Genomic DNA, 21,194 nt, shown 5'->3' with positions numbered 1-21,194 from the left:
CATATGTTTAACATTTTCAGGCACTGCCAAATTGTTTTCTAAAGTGGCAAGACCATTTTACATTCCCATCAGCGATGTGTAAGGGTTCTGATTTCTCTGATCCTTGATATTGTCTTTTTGATTAGCCATCCATCCAAGTGAGTGTGAAGTGATAGCCCATTGTGATTTTGATTTGCCTTTCCCTAATAACTAATGATGTTGAGGATTTTTCATGTACTTATTAACCATTTGTATATCTTCTTTGGAGAAACGTTTGTACAAATCCTTTGCCCATTTTTTACTTGAGTTGTCTTTTTATTACTGACTTGTTAAGAGTTCTTTATATAATGTGTATCCAAGTCCCTTATTAGATACATGATTTGAAAATATTTTCTCCCATTCTGAGGGTCATCTTTTTCTTGATGGTATCATTTGTGGCACAAAGTTTTTCATTGTATGCAGTCTAGTTTCTCCATTTTTTCTTTGACCTTTGTGTTTTAGTGTCATTTCTAAGTATCTGTTGCCATGAAGAGTTACTCCTGTGTAAGTCTTCTAAGAGTTTATAATTTTAGCTTTTATATTTAAGTCTGTGATCTGAGTTAAAGTTTGTATATGGTGTGAGGTAGGGGTCCAACTTTATTCTTTTTGTGTGGCTATTCAGTTGTCCCGGCACCACTTGTTGTTTGTTTGTTTTAATTGAAGTATAGTTGATTTACAATGTTGTGTTAGTTTCAGGTGTACAGCAAAGTGATTCAGTTATTTATATATGTGTGTGTGTGTGTGTATATATATTCTTTTTCAGGTTCTTTTCCCTTATAGATTACTAGAAAACCAGCATGACTTGTTGAAAAGACTATTCTTTTGCCATTGAATTGTGTTGGTATTGTTGTTGAAAATCAGTTGACCATAAATCTAAGAGTTTATTTCTGGATTCTCAGTTCTTTGCCATTGATATATATGCCTCTCCTTACACCAGTACACAGTGTCCTCATTACTGTAGATTTATAATAAGTTTTGAAATCAGAAGGTATGAATCCTCCAAATTTATTCTTCTGTGATTCTGGGTTCCTTGAATTTCATATCAGTTTTATGATCAACTTGTCAGTTTCTGCAAAGAAACCAGCTAGGGTTTGATAGGTATTGTATTGAATCTGTAGATCACTTTGGGCACTAATGCCATCTTAACAGTGTTAGGTCTTCTAGTCCATGAGCATGAGAAGCCTTTCTGTTTATTTAGATCTTCTTTGATTTTTTCCAACAATGTTTTGTAGTTTTCAGTGTACAAATCTTAAACTTCTTTTAAAGACTCTTCCCAGTTATTATTTTATTCTATTATAAATAGAATTATTTTTCTTAATTTCACATTTAGATTGTTCATTGCTAGTGTGTAGAAGTAAAATTGGTTTTTATTACTGATTTTAAATCCTGCAGCCTTATTTGAACTTGTTTATTAGTCTAATATATTTATAGTAAATTCCTTGGAATTTTCTATATACAATATTAAGTCATCTGCAACTTCTTTCCCTCCAATCTGGATACCTTTTATTTCATTTTCTTGCTTAATTGCTTTGGCTAGAACCTTTAGTACCATGTTGAGTAGAAGTGGTCAGAGCAGACATCTTTGTCTTGCTTCTGTTCTTAGTGGGGAAGTTTTTTGCCTTTCAAGGTTAAATATGATGTTGGCTGTAGATATTTTATAGTTGCCTTTATCATGTTGAGGAAGTTCACATTTATTCCTGGTTTGTTGAGTATTTTTATTATGTAAGGGTATTGAATTTTGTCAGATGCCATTTTTGCATCTATTGAGATGATCACATGGGTTTGTCCTTTATTCTGTTAAGTGGGTTTATTTCATTGGATTGATTTTCATATGTTAAACCAATCTTGTATTCCTGGGGTTTTTGCATCTATATTCACAAGGGATGTTGATCTATAGTTCCTTTTCTTGTGATAGCTTTGTCTGGTTTTGGTATCAGGGTAACTGACCTCATAGAATAAGTTGGGAAGGGTTCTTTTCTGGGTTTTTTGGAAGTATTTGTGAAAGATTAGCATTAATTTTTCGTTAAATGTTTGATAGAGTTCACCAGTGCTGCCATCTGGACCTATTCTTTTCTTGTGGGAAGTTTTAAAATTACTAATTCAATCCATTTACTTATTATGGGTCTGTTCAGATTTTCAGTTTCTTCTTGAGTCCAGTTAGGTAATTTGTGTCTTTCAAGGAATGTGTCCATTTCATCTGAGTTAGCTAATTTTTTATCTTATTCATAGAATTCCTTTATAATCTTTTTTTTTTTTTTTTTTTGGTGAGGTTGGTGATAATGTCCCATCATTCATTCTTGATTTTAGTAATTTTATTTGTTTCTCCTTTTTTCTTAGTCTAGTTTGTCAGTTTTGTTTACCTTACTACCCACTTTTAAAATTGCTTCAACAATAGTTATTTACTTGCCTTTCCTTTTAGGGTTGACTTCTTTATCCCAGGAGTCTCTGTGGTTGGTGGGTTCTCAATATGCTCCAGCCCCAGACTGCTAGAACAAGAGAGAATGATAGAATTGGCAGTGAAATACACAAACCACCCTCCTGCTCTCTGGATTCACAATCAGGTGAGCAAACCTGTGTTTAAACTGGGAGATCTGGGATCTCTGTCTCCCACAGAATTTGTGTTCAGCTCACTTAATCCACCTAAGAAACCTAGGCTTGCATGAAAAGGGTAGAAGCTCACAAAGAGCTCCCCTCCATCCAGAATTCAGACTGTAGCAAGGTTAAAGAAGCAGAACCTTTTTGATGCACTAAGGATGATGCAAAGATACTTTGGGGTCTTGAAATACCTTCTGGGTCACCAAACAGTATTCAGTTGAATGCTGCTTTAGGATTAAAACATTTTTACTTCATATGTACGTTTTTGGAAATTGGCTCTGTGTGTGTCTTGTAATTGGTAAATCTATAAATCAGATTATTTTGTCCTGACCATCTTAAATGAAGAGAATTAAGCTAATCATTCTCTCATTATTTGGAGAGGAAACAATCTCTGATTACGTACTTCTCGTGCCCAGTTGAGCACTGCTAAACCTGTGGTGCCACTGCCTCTCCATTTCAGTCTCTGGAGAGCTCTTCACATGTGATTTTGAGAAGGAGTCCACATTTGCTGCTAATAATTCATTGTTTATCATGGACCTCAACACAACCCTATGCTGCTGTTCATTACCTACTAGAACTCTAATAACAAAGAGTGAGCTAAGAACAGATCAGTTAATTGTCTTCTTAGTTTTTGACCTTTATCTTTTTTTTAACTGCCATCCCCTTCACTTCTAGAGTGTGCCTTCTATATTTACCAACAACCTCCATCCCATCTCAGGCACTTGCTTATCCCCTTTACCAAAAAGGAATGTGCTATATTGCAAATATTGTAGATACAAATAAACTGATTTTAAAATTTATATGGAAGAGCAAAGGAACTAGGGTAGCAAAAACAGTTTTGAAAAAGAAGACTAACAGGGGAGGCATCACATTACTCAAATTTAAGATTAAAATAAAGCTACCGTAATAAAAACAGTGTGGTATTGGTGAAGGCATAGACATATAGATCAATGGAACAGATTAAAGAGTTCAATAGACCGGCACACATACGGCCTTTTGATTTTTGACAGAGGTGCTAAAGAAATTCAATGGAGAAAGGATAACCTTTTCAACAAACAGTGCTGGAATAGTTGTCTATCCATATGCAGAAAAAAGGAACATTGACTTAAATCTCATACTTTATATTCAGAGGTAACTCAAAATATATTGTAGGTCTAAGTAAAGGTTTTAGAAGAAAACACTGGATATATTCTGAACATCAGGGTAGGCAGATAGTTCTTAGACATGACACCAAAAGCAAGATTCCTAAGAGGAAAGATTTATATATCGGACTTAATCAAAATTAAAATTTTTTTTCTGCAAAATACACTATAACAGAATTTTCAAAAAGAAGCCACAGCCTAGGAGAAAGTATTTGCAAATTAGATATCCAACAAAGGACTCATATCCAGAATATATAAAGAACTTGCAAAAGGCAGCAAAAATAAAACAAACATAATTTTTAAATGAGCAAAGGATTGAACAGATGCTTCCCTAAAAAGGATATAAGGATGGCAAATAAGCAATGAAACAATGGTCAGCATCATTAACCATTAGGGAAATGCAGATTAAAACCATATATAGTGGGATACCTCTACAGACCTATTAGAATGACTAAAATTTAAAAGATCGACAATACCAAGTGCTGCCAATGATGTGGAGAAACTGGAACTCTTATATTGCTTATATTGTTAGAAGGAAAGCAAGATACTACAGCCATCCTGGAAAATATTTTGGCAATTCCATATGAAACTAAATATACACTTACCAGAATACCCAGCAGTACCACTCCTGGGTATTCATCCTAGAGAAACAAAAGAATTGTCCATATAAAAACCGGTACATGAATGTTTATAGTGGTTCTATTCATAATTGTCAAAAACTAGAAACAACCAAAACACCCCTCAGCAGGTGAATGGATAAACTGTGATATCAATACATTCATACAGTATACAGGCAGACCTTGTTTTACTGCGCCTTACTTTACTGCACTTTGCAAATAATTGTGTTCTTTTACTAATTGAATGTTTGTGGCAACCCTGCCTTGTCAGATGATAGTTAGCATTTTTTTTTAACAATAAAGGTTTTCTTTATATGAAGAAATTTTTTAAATTATAGTTGGGCTTCCCTGGTGGCGCAGTGGTTGAGAGTCCACCTGCTGATGCAGGGGACACGGGTTCATGCCCCAGTCTGGGAAGATCCCACATGTCACGGAGCGGCTGGGCCCGTGAGCCATGGCCACTGAACCTGCGCGTCTGGAGCCTGTGCTCTGCAACGGGAGAGGCCACAACAGTGAGAGGCCCACATACTGCAAAAAAAAAAAAAAAAAAAGTATAGTTAATTTACAATGTTATGTTAGTTTCAGATGTACAGCAAAGTGACTGTATACATATATATGTATGTGTGTGTATGTGTATATATATATATATATACATATACATACATATATATATTCTTTTTCAGATTCTTTCCCATTATAGGTTATTACAAGATATTGAATATAGTTTCCTGTAGTATATAGTAGGTCCTTGTTGTTTATCTGTCTTATATATAGCAGTAGTATATGTATGTTAATCCCAAACTCTTAATTTATCCCTTCCCCAGCTTTCCCCTTTGGTGGCCGTAATTTTGTTTTCTATGCCTGTGAGTCTATTTCTGTTTTGTGAATAAGTTTTTTTGTATTATTTTTTTAGATTCCACATACAAGTGATATATGATATTTGTCTTTGTCTCATTTACTTCACTTAGTATGATAATCTCTAAGTGTATCTATGTAGCTTCAAATGGCATTATTTCATTCTTTTTTATGGCTGAGTATTATTCCATCATATATATATATATACCACATCTTCTTTATCCATTCATCTGTTGATGGACATAAGGTTGTTTCCATGTCTTGGCTATTGTGAATAGGTCTGCTATGAACTTTGCGGTGCATGTATCTTTTCAAATTAGAGTTTTCTCTAGATATATGCCCAGGAGTGGGATTGATGGATCATATGCTAAGTCTGTTTTTAGTTTTTTAAGGAACCTCCATATTGTTCTTTATAGTGGCTGCACCAATTTACCTTTCCACCAACAGTTTGGAAGGTTGCCTTTCCCCACACCCTGTCCACCATTTATTTGTAGATTTTTTGATGATGGCCATTCTGACTGGAGTGAGGTGGTACCTCATAGTCGTTTTGATTTGCATTTCTCTAATAATTAACGACATTGAGCATCATTTCATATGCCTTTTGGCCATCTGTATGTCTTCTTTGGAGAAATGTCTGTTTAGGTCTTCTACCCATTTTTTAATTGGGTTTTTTTTTGATATTAAGCTGTATGAGCTGTTTGTATATTTTGGGCGTTAATCCCTTGCTGGTAGCATTGTTTGCAAATATTTTCTCCCAGTCCATAGGTTGTCTTTTCGTTTTGTTTATGGTTTCCTTTGTTGTGCAAAAGCTTTTAAGTTTAATTAGGTCCCATTTGTTTATTTTTGTTTTTATTTCCATTACTCTAGGAGATGGAGCCAAAAAAAATATTGCTGAAATTTATGTCAAAGAGTGTCCTGCCTATGTTTTTCTCTAGGAGTTTAATAGTATCTGGTCTTAACATTTAGGTCTTTAATCCACTTTGAGTTTGTTTTTCTATATGATGTTAGAGAATGTTCTAATTGTATTCTTTTACATGTAGCTGTCCAGTTTTCCCCGTACCACTTAGTGAAGAGACTGTCTTTTCTCCATTGTCTATTCTTGCCTCCTTTGTCATAGATTAATTGACCATAAGTGTGTGGGTTTATTTCTGGGCTTTCTGTCCTGTTCCATTGATCTGTCTTGTGCCAGTACCATACTGTTTTGATTACTGTAGCTTTGTAGTATAAAGTATTTTTTAATTAAGGTATGTACATGGTTTTTTTAGACATAATGCTACTGTACACTTAATAGACTAAAGTATAATGTAAACATAACTTTTATATGCATTATAAATGTAACTATTATATGCACAGAAACCAAACAATGGCTGTGACTCACTTAATTGTAGTATTCGCTTTATTGCTGTGTTCTGGAATCCAACCTGCAGTATCTCCCAGGTCCACCTGTATTTGTTAATTAAGCAGTAAAAACAGATCAACTGTTGATGCACAACACAACTCAGGTGAATCTCAGGGGTGTTATGTTGAGTGAAAAAAGCCAGTCTCAAAGGTCCCATACATCTCATTTATGCCACAATCTGGAAGGCAGAAATACAGTGATGGAAACGTGGTTGACAAGGGATAGGGTGGGGAAGGGTGTGAGCAGAAAGGGATAGCATAGGGGAGTTTTGGGGGGGTGATGGAACTGTTCAGTATCAATTTTGGTGCTACACTTCTCTATGTTTGTGTTAAAATTCATAGAAGTGTACAACAACAAAAAACTGTTACTGTAAAGATAATGTAAAAAATAAAAGATTTCTAAATCTACAGCAGCATAAAAAAATATTCTTCCTATGGTTTACATGTCAGGTTGTATCTGTTTACACACATTTCTAGCTGCTTGCCTTAGCATTTCCATTGTAAATGTATCCTGTCACATTTCTACCCTGCGACCTTCTGAGTCCTTCCTTTGGTGTGGCCTCGGCTATCTCATTCCTTTTTATATTCTCTTTGGATTTTCCTCCATCACTATCTCCAGGTTGCATCCTGAGTTGTTAAAGTATGCCCTGAGGGTGGGACCAGCAAGGTGTCCATGTGCCCCGAGCTCAGTGCTAAAAGGAGCTTAGCCATCTGGGCTCCTAGTGCCACGTGCCCCCTCCAGTTGTTGGCCGCCTACGTGACCTGGACCTGTTCCTGGTCCATAGCTCCCTGCTTGGTTTCATGGCTCATTGGCATTTCAGTGAAGGAACTTATTCCAAGAGGCTGTAGAAAATCTCCAAGTGGCATTGCTTGAGTGCACATCCTAATTGTATTGCCTGCTCCACTCTGCCCAGTGGGAGTTGCAAACAGCCTTTATGAAGTTAGATTTTTCTTGGAACCATTCTCAGGTGTCTGTTTTCCTCCTGAGGATTCGTCTTATTAAGCTATTAGAGTGGACAATAGAGGCACGTGAGTGTCTCGGTGGCAGCAGGCTGCTGTGTTGGGACATGGAATAAAGTGCCATAAATGTCTTCCTTTATTTTCTCTGCTTTGGCTCAAGCTCCTGGTAGGGTAAAGGGTTGTAGACAGCTATTGTGTGCTGGGCGCTAGTTGCAGTGGAAAAGTTGTTTATTTCAAAAGTAGAAAATCTATATCCAAATTAGATACATTGCCATGTAATTGAAGGTAATGTCCCTTTACTCGCTTCCATTTTATACTCTACAGCACTTTGAGTCTCGTGTTCATGCTACCCTGGCAGTTTTTATTGATCAACAAAAGACAAAGATGGCTTTTGATTCTTTCCAGATGCTAGCAAATTAGGAGATAGATCTACTGAAGATTATTTTGTCACTAAGGAGACGACAGGCTTCTTGATTATTATCTCTCTCTGGGACATATTTTCTTGACAACTTAAGGGTTGAAAATGCTCTGGTTTCTAAAAACAGTAACCTAAAGGTTTTGTTTGGTGTCATTACTAAGCACTCTGAAGGTGACCATTGGAGGGAATTATTTCTGTCTTGTTTCTTAGTCTCTTTTACTCTTAGATTCTTAGAGATAAAGAGAAATGTACAGGCAAGAAGGAGAGGAGGGGAGAGAGATTAACTCTGCTGTCATCATTAGACAGAGCCTCCACAGATTTCTGTTTTCAAGACTTGAAAGGGAAGAGCATTTTAAAGCACTTTGGAAGACAGTGTCGCAATTCCTAGATTTTAGTTATTCCTAAAAGAATGCACCCTTGCTGCTAATTTCTTCTGTCAAAAATGAAAACCCATGTACCATCCTTCATGTAAAAATCTCCTGCATCTTTAAAATAGTTCAGATGGGTTTTTTTTTCCCCCTCAGAGAAAGGATTTCCATTCATTTAACAGTTCTTGACCAAAAAGGACCTGTTCTGTGAATTCACATAATTTTCGTTTTTTCTTAGATTTTCTCTAAGTTTAGTTCTTTAAGTTGTAGAGCCCCAAATTAAATTCATATCAAAAAGTACTTACTGTGCACCTATCAGGCAAGGCACCAGGTGAGCGCTCAGGGTTGGTCTTCAGAAAGTGCCTGAACTGAGGGAGTCTACTCAGTTGACTTGTGTCAAGAATGCTCCTAGTATAAATGATTTCTTTATTCCTAAGTTCTGTTTTTTGGTGACAGGGAAGAAGGAAGCAGGCACCCCCTATGTTTTTTCTTCTGTGACAGCCACATGACCAAAATACCCTCCATGTAGTGCTTGCTGCCAGCAGGGGTTCCCCCACAGTGTCATGCAATGCCCACCATGGCCCTGGGGGGTGAGCAGGACAGGGGCTGGAACCCATTTTCCAGGTGCGGCAGCAGAGGCTGAGAGGAGCGAAGGGACTTGCTGGATTTCATAGGGGCTGTGATTAAAAGTTAGCTTTCTGACTCCTAGATCAGTGTGTTTTTATCCAAATTAAGGGTTCTCAACACTGCTGGATCCAATGCCCCCTTTCATTTCTGAAATGAAATTCAAAGTTAATATATACATAGGTACATACATTAAATAAATACATTTAAAATATAACACAATTCTCTAAATACAATACAAAGGAGAAATAAAGAAAGAAAGTGATCCATAATCAAAGACTGTATTTCAGTGTATAAATGGTGGGACATGTCTAAACTAGAAGGTAGAATGAGGTAGGCAGGTTGCTGTTCCTCAGTGTAGGATTACCGTGAATACACGTATACAGATGCAGGTGGTGCAGGTGTTTCCTGGCAACAGAATGACCACACATACGTGCTGTACACTGGGATGTGGTTCTCCAGAATAGTGAACATGTTTGGTAAATTTCTGGACATAACAACATACAATCTACATGGCAGTGACATTCTGGAAAATTCAGACTATGTTAGATCCAGGCAAACAATACTTTGACTTGTTTTTGTTTCTGGGTTTTTTTGGGGGGTTTTTTTGGCAGTATGTGGGCCTCTCACTGTTGTGGCCTCTCCCATTGCGGAGCACAGGCTCCGGATGCGCAGGCTCAGTGGCCATGGCTCACGGGCCCAGCCGCTCCGTGGCATGTGGGATCTTCCCAGACCGGGGCATGAACCTGTGTTCCCTGCATCAGCAGGCGGACTCTCAACCACTGTGCCACCAGGGAAGCCCTCTGTTTTTGTTTTTTATACAGCAGGTTCTTATTAGTTATCCATTTTGTACACGTCAGTGTATACATGTCAATCCCAATCTCCCAATTCATCACACCACCACCCCCCAGCCCCGCTGCTTTCCCCCCTTGGTGTCCATACGTTTGTTCTCTACATGTGTGTTTCAATTTCTGCCCTGCAAACTGGTTCATCTGTACCATCTTTCTAGGTTCCACATATATGCGTTAATATGCTATATTTGTTTTTCTCTTTCTGACTTACTTCACTCTGTATGACAGTCTCTAGATCTTACCATGTCTCTACAAATGACCGAGTTTTGTTCCTTTTTATGGCTGAGTAATATTCCATCGTATATATGTACCACATCTTCTTTATCCGTTTGTCTGTCGATGGACATTTAGGTTGCTTCCATGTCCTGGCTATTGTAAATAGTGCTGCAGTGAACATTGGGGTACATGTGTCTTTTTGAATTATAGTTTTCTCTGGGTATATGCCCAGTAGTGGGATTGCTGGGTCATATGGTAATTCTCATTTTAGTTTTTTAAGGAACCTCCATACTGTTTTCCATAGTGGCTGTATTAATTTACATTCCCATCAACAGTGCAAGAGAGTTCCCTTTTCTACACACCCTCTCCAGCATTTGTTGTTTGTAGATTTTCTCATGATGCCCATTCTAACTGGTGTGAGGTGATACCTCATTGTAGTTTTGATTTGCATTTCTCTAATAATTAGTGATGTTGAGCAGCTTTTCATGTGCTTCTTGGCCATCTGTATGTCTTCTTTGGAGAAATGTCTATTTAGGTCTTCTGCCCATTTTTTGATTCTATCGTTTGTTTTTTTAATATTGAGCTGCATGAGCTGTTTATATATTTTGGAGATTAATCCTGTGTCCATTGATTTGATTGCAAATATTTTCTCCCATTCTGAGGGTTGTCTTTTAGTCTTGTTTGTAGTTTCCTTTGCTTTGCAAAAGCTTTAAGTTTCATTAGGTCCCATTTGTTTATTTTTGTTTTTATTTCCATTACTCTAGGAGGTGGATCAAAAAAGATCTTGCTATGATTTATGTCATAGAATGTTCTTCCTGTGTTTTCCTCTAAGAGTTTTATAGTGTATGGTCTTACATTTAGGTCACTAATCCATTTTGAGTTTATTTTTGTGTATGGTGTTAGGGAGTGTTCTAATTTCATTCTTCTACATGGAGCTGTCCAGTTTTCCCAGCACCACTTATTGAAGAGAGTGTTTTTTCTCTTGTATATCCTTGTCTCCTTTGTCATAGATTAGTTGACCATAGGTGCATGGGTATATCTCTGGGCTTTCTATCCTGTTCCATTGATCTATGTTTCTGTTTTTGTGCCAGTACCATATTGTCTTGATTACTGTAGCTTTGTAGTATAGTCTGAAGTCAGGGAGTCTGATTCCTCCTGCTCCGTTTTTTTCCCTCAAGACTTCTTTGGCTATTCGAGGTCTTTTGTGTCTCCATACAAATGTTAAGATTTTTTCTAGTTTTGTAAAAAAAATGCCATTGGTAATTTGATAGGGATTGCATTGAATCTGTAGGTTGCTTGGGAAGTATAGTCATTTTCACAATATTGATTCTTCCAATCCAAGAACATGGTATATCTCTCCATCTGTTGGTATCATCTTTAATTTCTTTCATCAGTGTCTTGTAGTTTTCTGCATACAGGTCTTTTGTCTCCCTAGGTAGGTTTATTCCTAGGTATTTTATTCTTTGTGTTGCAGTGGTAAATGGGAGTGTTTCCTTAATTTCTCTTTCAGATGTTTCATCATTTATGTATAGGAATGCCAGAGACTTCTGTGCATTAATTTTGTATCCTGCAACTATGTTGAATAATAGCGGTGAGAGTGGATATCTTTGTCTTGTTCCTGATCTTAGAAGAAATGCTTTCAGTTTTTCGCCATTGAGAATGATGTTTGCTGTGGGTTTGTTGTATATGGCCTTCATTATGTTGAGGAAGGTTCCCTCTATGCCTACTTTCTGGAGAGTTTTTATCATAAATGGGTGTTGAATTTTGTCAAAAGCTTTTTCTGCATCTATTGAGATGATCATTGGTTTTTATTCTTCAATTTGTTAATATGGTGTATCACATTGATTGATTTGCATATACTGAAGAATCCTTGCATCCCTAGGATAAATCCCACTTGATCATGGTGTATGATCCTTTTTAATGTTGTTGGATTCTGTTTGCTAGTATTTTGTTGAGGATTTTTGCATCTATATTCATCAGTGATATAGGTGTGTAATTTTCTGTTTTTGTAGTGTCTTTGGTTTTGTTTTGTTTTTTTGCGGTACGCGGGCCTCTCACTGTTGTGGCCTCTCCCGTTGCAGGGTACAGGCTCCGGATGTGCAGGCTCAGCGGCCATGGCTCACGGGCCCAGCCGCTCTGCGGCATGTGGGATCCTCCTGGACCGGGGCACGAACCCGTGTCCCCTGCATCAGCAGGCGTACTCTCAATCACTGCGCCACCAGGGAAGCCCGTATCTTTGGTTTTGGTAACAGAGTGATGGTGGTCTTATAGAATGAGTTTGGGAGTGTTCCTTCCTCTGCAGTGTTTTGGAAGAGTTTGAGAAGGATGAGTGTTAGCTCTTCTCTAAATGTTTGGTAGAATTCACCTGTGAAGCCATCTGGTCCTGGATTTTTGTTTGTTGGAAGATTTTTAATCACAGTTTCAATTTCATTACTTGTGATTGGTCTGCTTATAGTTTCTATTTCTTCCTGGTTCAGTCTTGGAAGCTTATACCTTTCTAAGAATTTGTCCATTTCTTCCAAGTTGTCCTAAAATTTTATTGGCATAGAGTTGCTTGTAGTAGTCTCTTAGGATGCTTTGTATTTTTGAAGTGTCTGTTCTAACTTCTCCTTTTTCATTTCTAATTTTATTGATTTGAGTCCTCTCTCTCTTTTTCTTGATGAGTCTGGCTAATGGTTTATCAATTTTGTTTATCTTCTCAAAGAACCAGCTTTTAGTTTTATTGACCTTTGCTGTTGTTTTCTTTGTTTCTATTTCATTTATTTCTGCTCTGATCTTCATGATTTCTTTCCTTTTACTAACTTTGGGTTTTGTTTGTTCTTCTTTCTCTAGTTCTTTTAAGTGTAAGGTTAGATTGTTTATTTGAGATTTTTCTTGTTTCTTGAGGTAGGCTTGTATAGCTATAAACTTCCCTCTTAGAAATGCTTTTGCTGCATCCCATAGGTTTTGGATCATTCTGTTTTCATTGTCACTTGTCTCTAGGTATTTTTTTGATTTCCTCTTTGATTTCTTCAGTGATCTCTTGGTTATTTAGTAACATTGTTTAGCCTGCATATGTTTGTGGTTTTTACCATTTTTTTCCCTGTAATTTCTAATCTCATAGCATTGTGGTCAGAAAAGATGCTTGATATGATTTCAGTATTCTTAAATTTACTAAGACTTGATTTGTGACCCAAGATGTGACCTGTACTGGAGAATGTTCCGTGCACACTTGAGAAGAAAGTGTAATCTGCTGTTTTTGCATTGAATGTCCTATAAATATCAAATCTATCTGGTCTTTTGTGTCATTTAAAGCTTGTGTTTCCTTATTAATTTTCTGTTTGGATGATCTGTCCGTTGGTGTAAGTGAGGTGTTAAAGTATTATTGTGTTACTGTCAATTTCCTCTTTTATAGCTGTTAGCAGTTGCCTTATGTATTGAGGTGCTCCTGTGTTGGGTGCATATATATTTATAATTGTTATATTTCTTCTTGGATTGATCCCTTGATCATTATGTAGTGTCCTTCCTTGTCTCTTGTAACGTTCTTTATTTTAAAGTCTATTTTACCTGATAGGAGTATTGCTACTCCAGTTTTCTTTTGATTTCCATTTGCATGGAATATCTTTTTCCATCCCCTCGCTTTCAGTCTGTATGTGTCCCTAGGTCTGAAGTGGGTCTCTTGTAGACAGCATATATATATGGGTCTTGTTTTTGTATCCATTCAGCGAGCCTGTGTCTTTTGGTTGGAGCATTTAATCCATTCACGTTTAAGGTAATTATCGATGCGTTATGTTCCTATGACCATTTTCTTAATTGTTTTGGGTTTGTTTTTGTGGGTCCTTTTCTTCTCTTGTGCTTCCCCCTTAGAGAAGTTCCTTTAGCATTTGTTGTAGAGCTGGTTTAGTGGTGCTGAATTCTCTTAGCTTTTGCTTGTCTGTAAAGCTTTTGATTTCTCCATTGAATCTGAATGAGATCCTTGCCGGGTAGAGTAATCTTGGTTGTAGGTTCTTCCCTTTCATCACTTTATATATGTCATGCCACTACCTTCTGGCTTGTAGAGTTTCTGCTGAGAGATCAGCTGTTAACCTTATGGGAGTTCCCTTGTCTGATATTTGTCATTTTTCCCTTGCTGCTTTCACTGATTTTTCTTTGTCTCTAATTTTTGCCAATTTGATTACTGTGTGTCTTGGCATGTTTCTCCTTGGGTTTATCCTGTATGGGACTCTCTGCACTTCCTGGACTTGGGTGGCTATTTCCTTTCCCATGTTAGGGAAGTTTTCGACTATCATCTCTTCAAATATTTTCTCTGACCCTTTCTCTCTGTCTTCTCCTTCTGAGACCCCTGTAATGCAAATGTTGTTGTGTTTAACGTTGTCCCAGAGGTCTCTTAGGCTGTCTTCATTTCTTTTCACTCTTTTATCTTTATTCTGTTCCACAGCAGTGAGTTCCACCATTGTGTCTTCCAGGTCACTTATCCATTCTTCTGCCTCAGTTATTCTGCTATTGATTCCTTCTAGTGTAGTTTTCATTTCAGTTATTGTATTGTTAATCTCTGTTTGTTTGTTCTTTAGTTCTTCTAGGTCTTTGTTAAACATTTCTTGCATCTTCTCTATCTTTGCCTCCATTCTTTTTCCAAGGTCCTGAATCATCTTTACTATCATTATTCTGAATTCTCTTTCTGGAATGTTGCCTATCTCCACTTCATTTAGTTGTTTTTCTGGGGTTTTATCTTGTTCCTTCATCTGGTACATAGCCCTCTGCCTTTTCATCATGTCTTTCTGTCAATGTGGTTTTTGTTCCACAGGCTGCAGGATTGTGGTTCTTCTTGCTTTGCTGTCTGCCCTGTGGTCGAGTTTTTTTGTAAAATGATTTAGGGTCTAGTCTCAGATCGTTCCAAACCAGTTTTCACTTGCATGTACGTCCCATGGATCTTTTAGAAGTCTGTGCAGGGCAGCCCTGTGCATCACAGAGACTGGTGTGCCGCCACACCAGCTCTCTGACTTAAAAGCCCTCGTTTGCCTCATTTGCTGATTTCTGTGCTGTAAGTACTCCCACAGTTGCTGGCATCAAACTACCAGTAGAAACTGGCCCACACAATTCCTGCAGATTTAACCATCCGCTTAGCAGGAGCCAGCTTCTGGGCACCACTAACTTCACAGGACATCTGGTGTCTCTGGCCCTGCCCTCTGAATGCCAGTTGGATTCCCCAAGGCATCATGACCTGAAAAAAATGTCACCACAGATTTCCAAAACACCTCCCTCAGGGGCAGTACCGCCCCCATGGAGAACCAGTGCATTCAGCTCTGATGGTATCTCTGGTGTAAGTGACCTCACCCAGTTGTAGCTGCTTTACCTGGGTGGGTGTGATTGGTACTCAACCCCTAGGCTGGAACCTCTGGCTGCCTGTTCTGCTCCAGGGAGAAGCTGACAGCACTGAGCAGGACCGCAGTGCTGGCCTCAGCCTGTGGAGCAGCCTGGCTGTTCCCTGCTGGCGGCCAGGAGGAAGCCTGGGGACCCACACTCCTCAGCCCTGATGAGCCCAGGGTAGCCCCATCCCGCCTCTCAGCTCCAAGGCTTTAATCAGAGCACAGGCACACAGCTCAGAAAAGGACACTCATACGTCAGGGCTGTCCCCTGGGCCCAGTGCCTCTCTGCACAACCCAGTTAGTTCAGCACCTGAGAAGTTAACAAACGGCAGGATTCCTGAAGCGAGCCTCCGTTTCTCAACACCAGAGTGGCTGTGCAGCCTGCATCATGAAGGTGGAGGAGCACATGGCCTGTATGAGGCACAGGTGGGATCAATTCACGGCCCTGCGAGAACTGAGAGCAAGCTGTAAAAATGGCCCTAAAAACTGACCAGAATATAGGAGGTGGATGCCCTCTGCTTTCCGAAGGAAGAACATGGTTTAAAACCTTTGCTACACAGCATTAAAGGCTCGTTTCTCTCCCCCCTCAGTGTACACTGGACTCGGAAGTGGCCATGAGAGTGGGTGGAGAGTTCTTCTTTGACCCTCAGCCTGCAGATGCCTCTAGAAACCTTGTGTTGATTGCGGGAGGAGTTGGAATTAACCCTCTGCTTTCCATCCTGCGGCATGCAGCAGACCTCCACAGAGAACGGGCGAACAAGGGACGTGGGTATGAGATTGGAACAATCAGACTGTTCTACAGCGCAAAAAACACCAGTGAGCTCCTGTTCAAGGTAAGGGAGGAGTGTGTGTCCCATAGCTTGCTGTGAGCAGACTCGCATCATGGTATTAGTGTCCACGGACCTTTCTTGTCTCTATTCTGTCTTCTCTGCAATAGTTCAGAAGCTGGAGAGGCTGAATCATGTTCAAATGAGGCCCAGGACAATTTAAAAAGCTAGTGCTGAGGAGGCTCCCAGTGCAGTGACAGGAGAGGGCAGGGCTGGGGGCTTGACTCAGGAGGTGGACGAGCAGGAAAGTCAGCGTGGCGCTGGGGTTCCCCAGAGAGTCACGAGGACTACGGGTGGGCTCAGATGGCACAGGAGTAGGTGAGACCCAGCTGGGTATGTGAAACTCCCAGCGGTTGCATCTGTGGAAACTAAGTCCATTTGACAGGAGAAGCGTTTCACTCTGGGTTGCTTTGCAGCTGCAAGGATGAACAAAAGAACAGAAACAGTTAAAAGACACAACTGTGGTCAGTGAAACTGCTGCTTAATTGCCCACGCCTGAGAAAAAGAAAAAAGAAAAAACTCCCAGAGAGTTAGTAATATGCTTGTTAGCATATTCAGATTTCAATTAAAGCCAAATAGCCCTCTGTACTCTGAATGCTCTGGCCTGCTCGGCTGCAAACAATATCTCTCTAAGTAGAGAGCGGAGGGGCAGACGTGTGTGGAATGGCAGTGGAGGTTCATCGTCCCTGGGGGTGCACATCTGTTTTGATTTTTTTAAATTGTAGTGTGACCAAGTATGTTTGACATTCCAGAAAAATATCCTTGATTTAGTAAATGAATTTCCTGAGAAGATTGCATGCAGTTTGCATGTTACAAAACAGACTACACAAATCAGTGCAGACCTCAAGCCGTACATCACGGGTGAGTCCCCTAAAGATGTTTTGACTGTATCCACACCGTTATTTTGTGGATGTGCCAGTTGGTTGAGTGTAGATGCTTTATTGCTGGGAGTTGCTGGCTGGGAATGTCACTACTTGGGGAATTGAGAGACGATTCATCATGGAAAAATACGGAGAGGTTAGTTGGATTTACTTATTATATACAGATCTCCTGCTGCCCATATTAAAATTTATTTTCTGCATTTTTTAGGGGACCTTTGCGTCATCGCCGTAGTATGCATACAAAGAATTATACTCCAGCTTTGACTGAATCAATTCCATTTGCCCTTAATAGTAATTTAAATTTCTCTTGGTTTCCCCTCCCTGGGAGGAGTTCTCACAAAGCAGTTTATTTACTTTGCTGAAGGCAGTTTTGAATCTCTCCCAAAGATCAGTATGCTCCCTGGCCCTGTCTGGTGAGTGCATTAGGATCAGCTGCCCTCATTGCTTGCCGTGGATTCAGGAAACCTGGAGACGCGCTCTCTGCTTGGGTCCGGCCCGGACACCAGCAGGAGCCAGCATGCTGATGACTCAGGACGCGACCCACTGAGCTTAGTTACTGAAAATAAACACTGTTGCCGAGTTGTGGTTAGTCCTTCCTCTTTTCAGTACAGACACGTCTGGCTTAAATTGGTGTTTATTCTGTTTTTTGGTAGAAGGAAGAATAACGGAGAAGGAGATAAGATACCATATTTCAAGAGAGACCTTGTTCTACATTTGTGGCCCACCTCCCATGACAGACTTTTTCTCCAAGGAACTGGAGAGCAGCCACGTTCCCAAAGAGCACATCTACTTTGAGAAGTGGTGGTAGGGGGCAGGCGCAGGTGCAGAAGGGTGGGATGGAGGTCCACGAGGACAGGGACAGACAGTATACTCTGTGATTCGTGGTGGATGAATTTACCTCTACCCAGTCTTAGTTTTTAAGGCTGTGAACTCAGTGACCGGTTGGAGAAACAAGAAAAACCAGCTGACAGACTTAAATTATAAACTTGTTGCAAAAACTTCATTGATTAAACTGATTTTCACTACGTTGACTTTCTTTTATGAATAACTGCTTGATTATCTCATGATGTACCTTGAATTGGTCAATAGGGATTTTCTTTCCCCTTAAGGGAAAAAAAGACATAGACTTTTATTCAGTCATGAAAATATGGTTTTGTGTGTGAAAGGTAGGCTATCTTTAAATTATTTGATAACAACCTATGTATCTATCTTATGTTGAATAAATTTAAACATAATTTCATTTGAAATGCTTTATATTTAATGTCTTAGGGACTTCCTTGGTGTCACAGTGGTTAAGAATCCGCCTGTCAATGCAGGGGACACGGGTTCAAGCCCTGGTCCGGGAAGATCCCACATGCCATGGAGCAACTAAGCCCACGTGCCACAACTCCTGAGCCTGCATGCCACAGCTGCTGAAGCGTGTGCGCCTAGAGCCCATGCTCTGCAACAAGGGAAACCACTGCAGTGAGAAACCTGCGCACTGCAACGAAGAGTAGCCCCTGCTTGCTTCAACTAGAGAAAGCCCGCGCGCAGCAACGAAGACGCAACGCAGCCAAAAATAAATAAATAAAAATTTAATGTTTTAGTTTACCTTATTGTTGCCTGCAGCCTCGCTTCTTCAGAAGTTGGATTTGGAAATAGAAAATTATTAGGAAAACTGCTTTATGGAATTGAACATCCAGCATATTTGCTTCATGTTAATAAACAACCTCAGTATGTATCCTAATTGTTAGTTTCTTCTCAGATGAAACCTTTCCTGGGGTCTGTGTCTTTGGCCACCTGCCTCAGTGCTACACGTGGGAGGCGGCTTCTTGTTTGGGACAAAGGCAAGGATGACTGCCGTGTTCCCTGTTGAATCTGCCTTTAGTGGCTCGGCTGGCTGGCTATAGAAATGTGCTTAGGATTGATTAGGGGCTACAGAGCCAATTCCAAACCCTGTTCCTCTGCCTTTTATTTCATTCTTTTGCCAGGGTTGTTCCTGGCACAGCAGCTTCTCACATACCTGTTGAGTGACTAAAAGAAAGCAACTACCGTTTAATCCCTTGCTAAGCCTGGGGTTGGGAGGTGGTCCCCAGGATGCATGGACAGAGTGGAGAGCATCATCCTAAGGCTGCTCTGGTGGAACTGCTAGAAAGCAGACTTTACTTCTTATCTCTGTTTAGAGTTTAAAATACCTGAAATAAGTCCCCAGGCTCAGGCCAGGCCCTCCTTTCTGTGACAGGCAGTCTCGGACCATGGCCACTTTCCTGGAGAACCCCATGAGGTAAGGGGGGTCCGGGAAGAAGGGCAGACCAGAGCCGGAATGCAGGGGTCCGTGGAGAGGATTCTGTTCTCCAGCTGATGAGAGGGCAGGGGACCCTTTCTCCTCTCTGGGGTTGCAGGTCTCACGGGGACTCCAGGACTTAAACACATCACTGACTTATGGGGTCTGGCGACAGCTAGCATCACCATTCTAGCCTCTGCCCTGTTTTGAATTTTGTTTTAAGCAGGGATCGTTTGTCAACTGTTTCAATCCCAGATTTGAATTCCGTAGGAGGAGAGGGGGACCCTTGACCCGACAGGAACATCAGAGTCCGTTCAGGGCAATGATCGTCACCATTTCAGAGGTGAGGGGAACATGAGGAGCTCTGACCTCCCTAAGGAGCCTGAGTCACCCGTTGGCCCCAAAGTGTCCAGGCTGAGGGCTGGCCTTGAGGGCGGAGCATGCTGAGGTTCAAGGGCGTGAGAGCACCGCAGGGCCCTTCTGCCCACTGGCCAGGGCAGCTGGTAGCGGGGGGACACCCAGCTACCAAGAGGGAGTCCGCCTCAGGCCTTTCTGTGTTGGGAGTGGAGGTGCCAGGGGGTAGCTTCAGTGTGGCATGGGACAGGGGCCTGTGTGCCCGGTGTTGTGTCATAGAGCGAGGGCCACCCGTCCTGGAGATCCCAGCTCTGCCTGCCACCCTGCCAGACACTGTCGCCATCTGTAAATCGCTGAGGGGCCAGGTCATGACCTTTGCCTAGACTGTAGCTCCTTCCAGCTCTGTTCTTTCTGGTGCCGAGCGCTGAACAGTATATCTGGTCCACTGGTCAAGGATGTCCTTTTGCCCTTGCTTGCTGGGCCAGTGAGAATCTCTTCGGTCCTCAAATTAAGTCCAGCCAGGGTGACTTGGAATTTATAGTGTGGTGGCTGAGAATGTCAACTGGAGAGAGCCTGTGAGCCAGGCTGCGTGGGTTCAGATCTCAGCTCTGCCACGTACTGGGTAGATGACCTGGAGCACGTCACTGACCTGCGTGCTGCCTCAGTTTCTGATTACACACACGTGGGCACATAACGCGCCCCTGCATGTGAAACGGAGGGAATAATACCCCCTCCCTTGTAGGGCTGTTATGGGGATTAAAGGTGATGAAACATGAAGTGCTCGGTAGAGCAGTGCATGAGTGTGAGTGTGTTAGTACTTTGCTTTTCCTCATCCTATTCAGGAAGGGTGTAAGAGGCTGGATGGCGCAGGTTTAGTCCACCTGCCTGTAACCTGCACATGGTAGGGCTCTGTCTTGTTCAGCGCTCATTTTGGCACATGGTAAGTACTTAGTAGATACTTCTTACATGGGTGAGAGGACCTGCCCAGAGCTGATGGGCTGTTTTAAAGGCACTCTTATGGATCCTTCTGGCCTTATGAGTTTGTGAAAGGATGTTTCTTCTTGGGACATGAGACCCTTTCAGAGTCTACTCAGAAGATAGGTTAAGCTGATGTGTGAGACTTTCTCAAATTTTGTGTTAGAATGAACGCTAATGCTCACCAGAAAATGGATCAAATACCTTGGCCTTTCCCAAATAGTCTGCCATTAAAGGGGCTTTCTCTGAGGCACAGGGCACTTCCTCATCCACAGGGTGTCTGTAGGTGGACGTGGAGCTCCGAGATAAGGATGTTCCCTGGGACCCTGTTTCTGGTCAGTAGCCCCTACTCTGAAAGAAAAAAAAAAAAAAAAGGTCTTACGAAAATGTTCAAAGATACACCAAAGTAGACATCCATCACCCAGCTTCACTGATTACCAACATTCTGCTGTTTATTTTTGTCTGCCCTCAACGTCATTGTGTTTTG

The 21,194-nt window shown here is 40.7% G+C and overlaps 1 protein-coding gene across 2 annotated transcripts in view; it reads left to right on the top strand.

Annotated features, from left to right (window-relative positions):
• Positions 1–18,705, top strand: part of OXNAD1 (oxidoreductase NAD binding domain containing 1) — a 55,742-nt gene extending 37,037 nt beyond the window's left edge. For both annotated transcript variants that reach the window (XM_067737400.1, XM_067737399.1), the window contains 4 exons: positions 2,438–2,579; positions 15,998–16,240; positions 16,987–17,095; positions 17,769–18,705. In XM_067737400.1, coding sequence (XP_067593501.1) covers positions 2,438–2,579; positions 15,998–16,240; positions 16,987–17,095; positions 17,769–17,923 — 649 coding nt within the window. In that variant the 3' untranslated portion in view covers positions 17,924–18,705. The remainder of the gene's footprint in view (positions 1–2,437; positions 2,580–15,997; positions 16,241–16,986; positions 17,096–17,768) is intronic.
• The last annotated feature ends 2,489 nt before the right edge of the window (positions 18,706–21,194 follow it).

This window comes from Pseudorca crassidens, chromosome 5 (assembly GCF_039906515.1).
Source record: "Pseudorca crassidens isolate mPseCra1 chromosome 5, mPseCra1.hap1, whole genome shotgun sequence".
NCBI lineage: Eukaryota > Metazoa > Chordata > Mammalia > Artiodactyla > Delphinidae > Pseudorca > Pseudorca crassidens.
Note: the sequence above shows the minus strand (reverse complement) of the source record. Positions and strands in the feature narration are given on the sequence as shown.